Raw genomic sequence first — 12,071 nt, 5'->3', positions numbered from 1 at the left:
TTCTATGAATGTTGAGGATAATTGTGTTGGACATGGGATATTTATTATCCAAATTGCTCAAATCCTTCTTTATGCTTGTGCTGAGGCTTTTGCATTTGTCTTGACTATTATCTTTAGACTATACTGCCATAAGTCCAAACCTTTTTCCTCTACGCACTTCTAAATCCTCTGTGCACAACCTTCAATCATTTTCTGACACCTGATTTCAATTGAAAGCTTTACAGTTGAGCTCCAAGGTCAATAGCAATCAAACTTCCAATCCCAGTTCTATTGAGATTCTTGGGTTTATTAAATGTGGAAAATCCTGACAAGTCATAACACTGCCTGATTTCTGGAAGTGGTGTTGCTGCACAAGATGTGATAGAGAGGTGCAGAGAGAAACAGGCCCTCTGATCCATCAGGTTCATGCTGAATATCAACCTCCCATTTACACTAATTCTACATTATCCCAATTTGTTTTTAATATATATATTCTCCATACCTTCTCATAAATTCCCCGCAGATTCTCTCACTATCCTACTCAATAGAGACAATTTTACAGTAATTAATTCATCTACGACCTGCACATTTTTAGGATGTGGTAGTAAACTGGAATACTCCGAGGATGCCCAACATGTCACTTCCACGCAGACAGCACTCGAGATCAGGATTGAACACGAGTCCATTGCACTGTGAGAGTGACTCTTCTGGGGTTGTCACTGTGGTGCCTGTCCGATGTGACCTCTTTCTAATCCTGCAAACTTGTCCTTGTGAAAATAAAATTACATGAGGGTCTGCATGTCATTAATAGTGTTAAGATATTAAAAATTTTAGTCAATAAAATAATTGTTTATAAATAAGCTTAATTAATTTTTGCTAGTTTTCATCAAAAGTATCTGTGATGTATTTGTCAAATGTTCGTCATGATGTTTTGTAAATCTGCTTAATTTGTATCCTTAATTCCATCATCCCAGGTCACGCATTCTTTGGCAGTTGTATGGTGGACAATTGAAGCAATGCCTTGCTGGGCACTTTCTAACTATATCCATTTCTTACACAAACTTCTTATTTGGGGTGGCACAGTAGCGCAGTGGTAGAGTTGCTACCTCACAGCGCCAGAGACCCAGGTTCAATCCCGACCATGGGTGCTGTCTGTGCAGAGTTTGCACTTTCTACCTGTGGTCGCGTGGGTTTTCTCCGGGTGCTCTGGCTTCCTCTCATACTTCAAAGATGTGCAGATTCGCTTCTGTAATTGGTCCCTAATGTGTAGGATTGAACTGGTGTACGGGATCGTTGGTCGGCGTGGGCTCTGGGCCGAAGGGCCTGTTTCCAGGCTGTATCTCTAAACTAAACTAAACCAAAGTAATTTGCGGTTGTGACAAGGAATGTAGTTTGCAATGCACAGTATTAAACAGTACAAACCATCATACACATGTCTGATTTGTTTGTAACATGCAGCCATAAAGTATGACACGACAAATGTCCGGTACCTTTGGGAGCGTAGCAGCCTTTATGAACAACTGGGTGAACACAAGATGGCTATGGATGGATACAGGCGCATCCTTAACATCCTGCCACCTACTGATGGAGAGCACTTCATGCAGCTGGCCAGAGATATGGCAAAGTAAGTGATCTCAGTAAGTGATCCATTTATTAAAAAGCTTGATCTATCTCTGAATTTGTTGTCAGTAACGTGACATTTCTGCTCGAGGTAAGTTTTAGAAATTGTACAAACTGATTCGGATATTTAATTGAGGAACATAATAAAAACGTGACAATGTGAAATCTTTTTTAGGTTTGAGCTTTTAGTCCAGTCGTGTAAACAGACTAAGTACCTATTGAGCTGTGGCTGAAGGAGCTGGAATGTAGCATTTCTGCTCTGGGTGTTAGTGCTGCCTCGTCATGTGGCACGGTGGCGCAGGGGTAGAGTTGCTGCCTTACAGCGAATGCAGCGCCGGAGACTCAGGTTCGATCCTGAGTAAGGGCGCCGTCTGTACGGAGTTTGTACGTTCTCCCCGTGACCTGCGTGGGTTTTCTCCGAGATCTTCGGTTTCCTCCCACACTCCAAAGACGTGCAGGTATGTAGGTTAATTGACTGGGTAAATGAAAACATTGTCCCTAGTGTGTGTAGGATAGTGTTAATGTGCAGGGATCGCTGGGCGGTGCGGACTCGGTGGGCCGAAGGGCCTGTTTCCGCGCTGTATCTCTAAATAAAAAATAAAATAAATAAAATAAAAAACATGACTTTATTCTTTTCCATAGAATGATTGCCTTGATTAGGATTAGCTATTCATTTAACCTGAGAGGAACGAATGATATCTGGTGCACATCATGCCTTAAGGCCAAAATATATTGTGTTTATCTGCCTTTACTGCAAAGAGAAGATTTGTGTGTTTTGTAGGCCATCCCATAGGATTGAAGATGATTTGCTTCCACTCCAGTTATGTGTGCGCTGGGGTAGTTGATGGACTATTGTGGGATTTGCAGACTCGGTAAGAAGTGTTTGTTGGGGAAGGTGGGTGGCTGGGGAGCCTGGGAGGTGACTTCCTTTTTCCATTACTGCTGGTGCTCTGAGTGAAGGGGGTCAAGATTCTCAGTGGCATTACAAATGTGCCTTCTTCATTTTGATTTGGATGTCAGGCAGGTGAATGACATAGCCCGCCCATAAGATAAGGCAGAGTGTGTTAGTCTTGTTGCTCATGATGTTGCCTTGGGAGAGAATGCTGACATCGGATACTTATCCTGGCAGTGATTTGGAGGCTTTTACAAACAAGAGCATTGGTGATACCCTCTGTTTAGTACAGTATTTTTATCCATATGGAATAAGACCGAATCTACTTTGTTATTAAATACGTCAAATATTTATGTTGCTCGTAGAGTTGTGCACAGAAATTGGGCATATTAATCTCGGTAGTGAAATACCTTCCTTTTTTCCCCAACAGTTGGCGCAATTTGTGCATGAAATTTACTCGGCTGTGATTTAAATTTAAATCTGCATCAGAAAATTAATTTTCATTTAGCCTTTTTAACTTAATAACTTAACTTAAACACTCTTATCGGGTGAAGACACAAAATGCTGGAGTAACTCAGCGGGACAAGCAGCATTTCTGGAGATAGAATGGGTGGCGTTTCGGGTCGAGACCCTTCTTCAGATGGGTCTCGACCCGAAACGCCACCCATTCCTTCTATCCGGAGATGCTGCTTGTCCCGCTGAGTTACTCCAGCATTTTGTGTCTACCTTTGATTTAAACCAGCATCTGCAGTTCTTTCCGATATAATATATATAGGGTTGTTGGCACATTGCTTCAGGTGGGGAGAGGGTGCATTTTTATACAAAATATGTTTTCTGTTGTAAGTAAGGTTGCATGGTCTTGCTATCACTACTAGTATATTTCTGTAAAGTTTGGAATTGCCACAATGCTTATGCTAATTTGGCAAAGATTTTAGGAATGAATTATGATACTTAATGAGAATTATCACGATCATCTAATTTGTCCTGTTCTGTCTTTACTGTGCTTTCCTCACGATTTACTGTTCATCCTTCTCAGGGCATTTGGCATCACCTGCGTCTCCTTTTGTGTTTCAATCATCGTAGAGCAACTTTTGCCCACACAGCCTCTCATAGTATTCCCCGAGGTGCTGTTCCTGTCAATGTTCCTCTCCACAACCTTGCCCTTTTTAGTGGTTTTGTTGCTAATTGAACATTTTTCCTGCTGCCAACTTATTCCTTTTCCCTAGATGCCTTTTTTGATCCTTATACAAGTTTACGCACATTTGGCACTCTGACCATTTACATATTTTTTCTGTTACCTGCTTCTTCCCGACCGGTTTTCTCCTGAGAATACATCTGGACTCCAGAAACTGGATGTGCCCCATTTGAGCTTGGCTCTGGCCTCTGACTTTTTCTTCATTTGGATGTCCATCCTGGCACTCCATGTATACTCTTAAACTACACTTAACTTCCCAATATTAAGTTAGAGCAACAAATTAAAATAAAAATGAGAATTTATAGCATCATTTATTTATGTTCTAATAAACCTTTCCCAACTTGCCAGGAACCAGTTTAAAATGTTAGATTATGAATGAGGCTGTGATTAGCACATCTTACTTGAATTGAAACCAATGGATGAAGGGACTGTTTAACTACATTTTACTCATTTTATATGCAACCCCTATAGGAATAGGCTTTTTAATCTCTAATACAATAAACTCTAACTTTTTTTCAGAAGCTATTATGAAACTAATGATATTACCTCAGCTATTGGTGTGATGGAAGAGGCCCTTGGCAAACATCAGAGTCTAGTTTCTGCCGAGGATGTCAATATGGCGGCTGAATTGTACCTCTCAAACAAACAATATGATAAAACATTGGAGGTTAGTATGTGTGAACAATGGTAAAGATGGATGAAGTAATACTTTTCTTTTGCAGTGCACCATATATTGTATCCCAGACCAGCAGTTTTTGTTCACTTGTCAACCCAATCAAATTATTCTGTGGTGGGAGGGCTACGAGATCGTGTAACAAAAACTCATACGCAGTAACTGCTTTAAGCTGAATATAGTTGTTATATCAACAATGTTAAATCCAAGATTAAAAGAAATCTTGTAATAATTGACCAGATTGTTATTTTTGCATCAGCTCTTTCATTTCTTGCCTTTGCAATTTTAACTCGTCAGTTCAGATAAGCAACTAAAAGTTCTCATTTCTTTAAACTGCCTTCAATATGATGTGTTGCTGACAAATGGGTTGGGAAGCTATCTTAAACTACAAATACTTTATCAAAATCACCTTGAAGAACGAGATTACATTCTACAGCTCTATCATGTGACCTTCTATCCATGTATTGGAAATAGTGCACTCTTTAGATATTACCTAATGTTAAATATGCTCATTATAAAATATATTATTTTGATTTAAAATGGATGCTTATTTTTGAATATCAGACATGCCACGGGCTTTTCATTCAGGGCTGTCTAACATCAGTCTTGGATGACTTAAATATTCCATAGTTCTATCTGCTACTTAAATTTAAAACTGTAGCTATGTTTTGATTAGTTTTATATTCCACTTTAGTTCAATGAGACCACATTATTGCTGATCAACAATGTTAAACAAAAGTTGTAAACTTCAAATCTTGCAAGTTAAAAGGCGATTTGCTTCTTTATTCTTCACCTTAATTGATGAATCAACTCTATTGATGAATAATTTTGGCATTCTGCCTGCTTCTAAGCATTGAAACTACATCATTCCATCATTTGAACAGCATCAAATGTTGAAGATTGATTTGTCTGATGTCCTCCTTATCAAGTTTCTCAGATTCATCCTTCATGAATCACAACTACTCCAGAACTGAGGTTTTTATTCACAAAATGCTGGAGTAACTCAGCGGGTCAGGCAGCATCTCAGGAGAGAAGGAATGGGTGATGTTTCGGGTCGAGACCCTTCTTCAGACTGACGTCAGGGGGGCGGGACAAAGGAAGGATATAGGTGGAGACAGGAAGATAGAGGGAGATCTGGGAAGGAGGAGGGGAAGAGAGGGACAGAGGAACTATCTAAAGTTGGAGAAGTCGATGTTCATACCCCTGGGCTGCAGGCGAAATATGAGGTGCTGTTCCTCCAATTTCCGTTGGGCCTCACTATGGCACTGGAGGAGGCCCATGATAGAAAGGTCAGACTGGGAATGGGAGGGGGAGTTGAAGTGCTCGGCCACCGGGAGATCAGGTTGGTCAATGCGGACCGAGCGCAGGTGTTGAGCGAAGCGATCGCCGAGCCTGCGCTTGGTTTCGCCGATGTAAATAAGTTGACATCTAGAGCAGCGGATGCAATAGATGAGGTTGGAGGAGGTGCAGGTGAACCTTTGTCTCACCCGGAAAGACTGTTTGGGTCCTTGGATGGAGTTGAGGGGGGAGGTAAAGGGACAGGTGTTGCATCTCGTGCGGTTGCAGGGGAAAGTGCCCGGGGATTGGGTGGTTTGGGTAGGAAGGGACGAGTGGACCAGGGAGTTACGGAGGGAAAGGTGTCTGCGGAACGCAGAGAGGGGAGGGGATGGGAAGATATGGCCAGTGGTGGGGTCCCGTTGTTGGTGACGGAAATGTTGGCGGATTCTTTTTTTGGATCCGCTGGCTGGAAGGTGAGAACGAGGGGGATTCTGTCCTTGTTACGAGTGGGGGGAGGGGGAGCAAGAGCGGAGCTGCGGGATGTAGAAGAGACCGTAGTGAGAGCCTCATCTATAATGGAAGAGGGGAAGCCCCGTTTCCTGAAGAATGAGGACATCTCTGACGCCCTACCTGACGAATGAGGACACTGAGGTCCATGTGCTCTTGTCTATCAGGAACAAAGAACACAGAGCAGAAGCATGAACATTATTTAAAACCATGCCGTGTTTTTCATAAATGTTGATTCCTTAATAGTCCAACGATTCCATTACAGTACTCTAAAGCTGCTTCTGTCACCTATGTATTCCTGAATGGTTCCCAATACCACAACTAATTCATTTCAAGATCTTTCACCCTATTTTCAAATCCTCTGGGGCCTTGTTGATTTTAATCTCCTCTGCTCATGTTATGTCCCAGCATGAAAACTTTATTTAATTATATGGACACCCTCTCTAAAACCTAACTGCTTGCTCCTGTTACTATTTTTTTTTTAAATCGAATTTCTTTTTTTTTCTGTTTGTATTTCCTCCACCAGCAAGTTCTCTTGTTGGATATAAAAATAAATAGTTTCAGACTTGCATGTTTTTTTTCCAAAATCTGTTCATTTTTTCTTTGCATTTTGTAGATTATAACGACCTTTACTGAAGTTGTGGTTGAAAAGGTTTCCTCAAAAGTAGATGATGCAGAAGAAGGTAAAAAATACTTTGGGTTACAAACTACTTTTGAGATTTAAGAAGATTATGGGGCAATCGTGTTTATATGGACTTGGTGTTTTCAAATTAGAAATTCACCACTTGAAACCCAGCTTGGGTTGATGGGATGAAGGTTTCTTCTGCTCAAAGTTTCAATGGAGTGGTCTGCAGGAGCAGCAACATCTCAGCGGCGGAAGGGAAGAGACTGGACAAGCTAGTCAGGAAGGTCAGCTCTGTCCTGGGTTGCCCCCTCAGTGCAGGTGGTGGGAGAGAGGAGGGTGATGGCAAAGCTAACATCGCTGCTGGACAACGACTCCCACCCCATGCAGGACACTGTCACTGCATTGAGTAGCTCCTTCAGTGACAGACTCCTTCACCCCAAGAGCGTGAAGGAGAGATATAGGAGGTCCTTCCTTCCCGCTGCTATGAGACTGCACAACCAGCACTGCTCCCAGCAGATGAGTCAACAATAACAGCTAAGAACACACAGAAAACTGCTGACAATTTATGTATCTTATTTATAATGAATGATCTCTTGCTATCCACTTTGCTGCTGTAACACTGTAAATTTCCCCGGTGTGAGACGAATAAAGGAATATATTATTATTATTATTATTAAATAAGGTTCCTCCGTGAAATTTATTCAAATCAACTTCTGGACTTTTGAATCTAATTTCTAATGGAGCGGACCCGGTGGGCCGATGGGCTTGTTTCCGCGCTGTATCTCTAAATAAAAATAATAAATTAATAAAAAAGAGTTATCTAATATTCATTAATCCACTGATATAGTCTAAACTGCTCTCTGTGCTTTATCTGTTTCCAGATGTTACTTACAATTGTCAGATTCCAGACGCTGTTCCGATAGATATTCGAGTCAAGCTGATGATATGTTTGATCCATCTTCATATCCTTCAACCCCTTGATGTAAGTTTCAGCCCAACATCATGTTTAATCTCAGTTTTGAGCTTACAGGATCTTAAGCTAAAAAAACACAATTCATCAATTGAACAACATATATAAATAGTTTTGCAATTACTAGTTGGTATAGTAAAGAATAAAAGAAAATAATAAAACAAATGGTATTTCTTAATCTTCCAGTAAGCAAATTCACATTATTGATTACATTGCTTGGGAGTGATAAAAAGTTAAGAGTTTCCATAAGGCCAATATTATCAGTAGTCTGAAAATAAATTGACAACCTAGGTTTGGGTTGATGTATTATATGCAGAGGCATTTTTAGAGAAATGATAAGAGAAACATTTTCATCACATTTTTGTGTGCCTTGTTTAAGTGAGGCACGGCAGAGGCAATAAATAAGATTTTACTATGTTTAAGTACCTATGCGTGCTGTTGAAGAATTTATGTGTAAGTTCATAATACCTGATAACAGTTGCAGTTATATCTTTGATCACTATTGTCAGATGGCAATCTTAATGCCCACATGTAGAAGACCTCTTACTTTGTGCTAGCTGCTTCTCTATCTTGAATAATTTAACTGCTTTGGATTCAATCAGATTTTTTAAAAGTGTTCAACGTGCCATAAACTTACTTCAATTTTGATTTTTTAGTAAAGGGTAGAATTTTGTTCTGTCAGTCCAAGTGGGGTGAAAGGCAACCTTTTTACTTCCTCCACCCAATCCTTTCTGTTTGCAGCTTTTATCAAATGCCTGGAAAATTAAATTCTCCCCCTTAAGGTCATAAGTGATAGGAGCAGAATTATGCCATTCGGCCCAACAAGTCTTCTCTACCATTCAATCATGGCTGATCTATCTTGCCCTCCTAACCCCATTCTCCTACCTTCTCGCCATAACCCCAGACATACGTACTAATCAAGAATCTATCTATCTCTGCCTTAAAAATATTCACTGACGGCCTCCACAACATTCTGTGGCAAAGAATTCCACAGATTCGCCACGTTCTTTAATTCTGAGGCTATGACCACTTGTCCTGGACTCTCTCACTAGTGGACCCATCCTCTGCACATCCACGCCTTTATTATTATCTATGCTTGTATTCCTCCTACCAAAATGCATGACTCCACATTTCGCTACGCTATATTCCATCTGCCACTCCTCTGCTCACCCTCCCAACCCTTCGAAGTCTTTCTGCAGAGTCCCTGCTTTCTCTACACCACCTGCCCCTCCAGCTAATTTCGTATCATCCGCAAACTTGGCCACAAAGCCTTCAATCCTCTCATGCAAATCATTAATATACAATGTGAAGAGTAAAGGCCCCAGCACCGACCCCTGCGGAACTCCGCAGTAACCCCTGCACTAACATGCATTCAGCATGTTTTAATGAATGGGAGTCTATTCTCTGGCTCTTAACTCTGCAATCACTTATATTATTTACTTTTTTTAATTTATTACGTATAAATATGTTTAGCACAAAAATATCTAAAAAAGATAATTCTTTTTTTGAAATGAATTTTTGCAATGGAAGGGAACAAAATCAAAGATTTGATATGGATGCTGAAATATTAGACTTTTAATTGATTCACCTTACTAGAGTTAGAATGAGTCCAAAGATGTTGTACTTCATCTGAAATTCTAGAGAATAAAAACAATACTGTGGACACTGGAAATCTGAAATAAAAAGGAAAAGGAGAATGAATGAAACCCATCAATGAAACTGTACCTCGGTACATGTGACAATAAACTAAACTGAACTAAAAGGTCATCAACTCAAGTAAATAAAGGCCGTTTCTTTCTCCATGATGTTACCTAATCTGATAATTATTTCTCGTATAATCTGCTTGTTTTCGCAGACTACATGTTATCTTTAGTATTAATTAGGATTAATTTGAAATCCCTTGAAAGACCAAACGCATTTTTGCAAACATGCATTATGCTTTCAATTCTGTGATAATGGAGTCTATTTTAAATTTCAACCAAGACAGAATTTCAATGAGCTTTATATTGAAGGATGAAGAACAACATTGCAAAAAGCCGTGGAGTTTAGCTACTGTTAATTACCTCGTCAGATTCTTTTTATCTGCAGTTTTTAATGACTCACTTAATGGAACAGAACCCTGAAGACATGGGGGACCTTTATTTAGATGTAGCTGAAGCTTTCCTGGAGATTGGCGAATATAACTCTGCATTGCCCCTTTTGAGTGCTCTTGTGTGTTCAGAACGATACAACCTTGCAGTTGTCTGGCTTCGTCATGCAGGTAATTACATCTAGAGACTGCAAGTCTCGTTACTCGAAGTAAACCTTTTTACAGTACGATGGCAGTTATTGAAAGAATCAAAAAACTGGTGAAAGAAGCATTTGCACTTGCAAGGAATGAAGGCTTGCTGCAAGTGACACAAAAAGATCCATCCAGTTTTAATTTAAAAGGATTTATTTTTGTGAGGATTTACATAGTTGGCTCGGGCACAGTTTGTTGAAGAAAATACTATTGTAGCTATGAAGAAAGATTAGATAAATTAGAGGGTTTTCTTTGGAGCAGAGGGGGAATATAAAATTGTGATGGGTTTTGGGAGAGTAAATTGAATTCCTTTTGGTGAGGAATCAAACACTAGGGGGCAATGGTTTGCAGTAATTGGTATAAGGAGGAGAAGGAAGCAATTCTTTCCTCTCAGAGGGAGGCAGAGGTCTAGACCCCACTGCCTCATTGTTTCACCATCAGCAGGAACTGTTTCGGTTTTAAATAGTTCCAAAGTATAAGCTGAATTAAAATTACATAGCTGGCATGGTGGGATTTGATCTCTTCATGTTTAGCCCAAGCATTTGGTTTACTGTCCAATACTTTAAACACTGCACCACCACCATGCACTATTGTCAGTTCCTGCAGTGGTGGTAGCTAATACACGTTATGGAGATGTGTATATTATGAGAATTGTTACACAGATAGGTGTTGGAAGAGAAAGAATAGAGAAAAAATATGAGAAGTAGATAGAGCAACATGATTTTGGCCATTGGAGGGAATTAAATATGATGCTTGGTCGATTGATCATTAATACATAATGGATCTATTTGTCTAATTAATTGAAGATTGCTTTTGATAAACAGTCTATTAAAGTATGACATAATTTTATTAATTTTTGGAACATTTTTGGTCCTGAAAAGATAAATTGACTTGATTATCTTGATTTTTCTCCAACGTAATGTTTAATGTGTGTAAATGGCAACGTCAATGTGGTGTATCATGAAATGATATAAAGCTCAAAAGGCAACAGACTCAAAAGGCCACTGGAAACTGTGGGCCCGTTTTGATTAGGGCTTTTGTTTTTGTTCATTCTGACTCAGTAGAGATGAGAGTTGGTCAGTCATGACTTATCAACGAGGTAGTAGTGTATTGGAATATACAGCAATACGGTTATGCACAAGAATATCTCATATTTCTAGTTTACTTTGATGTAATATGTATGGTTTGTTCTTTATGTTATTTTCATATCAAATGCCCTAGGATACATGGAAATGGTGGCAGAGATCTGTGATAAAGTGATGGCAGTGGTAGCTTTGTACCATCATTTCTCCCTCAACTTGTAACAATATTGGCGGAGAGACTTCTTATGTAACTGGTGAAATAGCCAGGAAACATGAGACATGTAATGTTATATCTTTTTAGTTCTAAACTTACCAAAATTTGTCAAGATGCTTTATTGATTCCATTACATGTATAAATGTTTTAACTCTTTCCTACTAGAAGTACAGTACCCTTATAATTTGTATCACCGCATGTAGAAAATGAGTGAGTTTTACTCTATCAAATAAGGGCCTCTTTGCATCCTTGGGCTGTGAATGATACAGAACAGGTATCAAGTGTAATTAGGGCACTTAGCTACAGATAAAACAATCCTTTTATACTTTTCAGTCTGACTTGTGGAACCTCACCACCCAACATTTTTTCTTTCCCTTTATGCTCTCGCTCAAATCTGGAAAACTTCATCAGTTAACTTCCTCATTTCCAAATTTTGTTTTAACCACATACTCCATCTGTGAATGAATGTCCATTCCTCAACCTATCTCCATTTCAAGAGATCGGGTATCGACTAGTATCTTCCATTTACCCACCGACTCCCAACAGTTACTTTCACTGCACTTCCGCTCAACCCAGATTCTACCTGTCATAAGATCATAAATGATAGGAGCAGAATTAGGCCATTCAGCCCATCAAGTCTACTCCACCATTCAATCGCGTCTGATCTACCTCTCCCTCCTGACCCATTCTCCTGCCTTCTCCCCATAACCTCCGACACCCATACTAATCAAGAATCTATCTATCTCTCTCTGCCT

At 39.8% G+C, this 12,071-nt stretch overlaps 1 protein-coding gene across 2 annotated transcripts in view; it reads left to right on the top strand.

The window, feature by feature from the left end:
• gtf3c3 (general transcription factor IIIC, polypeptide 3) overlaps positions 1 to 12,071 on the top strand; it is a 53,861-nt gene that overhangs the window by 20,062 nt on the left and 21,728 nt on the right. For both annotated transcript variants that reach the window (XM_078404137.1, XM_078404138.1), the window contains exons 6-10: positions 1,438 to 1,603; positions 4,206 to 4,353; positions 6,761 to 6,827; positions 7,651 to 7,751; positions 9,828 to 9,999. In XM_078404137.1, coding sequence (XP_078260263.1) covers positions 1,438 to 1,603; positions 4,206 to 4,353; positions 6,761 to 6,827; positions 7,651 to 7,751; positions 9,828 to 9,999 — 654 coding nt within the window. The remainder of the gene's footprint in view (positions 1 to 1,437; positions 1,604 to 4,205; positions 4,354 to 6,760; positions 6,828 to 7,650; positions 7,752 to 9,827; positions 10,000 to 12,071) is intronic.

This window comes from Rhinoraja longicauda, chromosome 8 (assembly GCF_053455715.1).
Source record: "Rhinoraja longicauda isolate Sanriku21f chromosome 8, sRhiLon1.1, whole genome shotgun sequence".
Lineage (NCBI taxonomy): Eukaryota > Metazoa > Chordata > Chondrichthyes > Rajiformes > Arhynchobatidae > Rhinoraja > Rhinoraja longicauda.
Note: the sequence above shows the minus strand (reverse complement) of the source record. Positions and strands in the feature narration are given on the sequence as shown.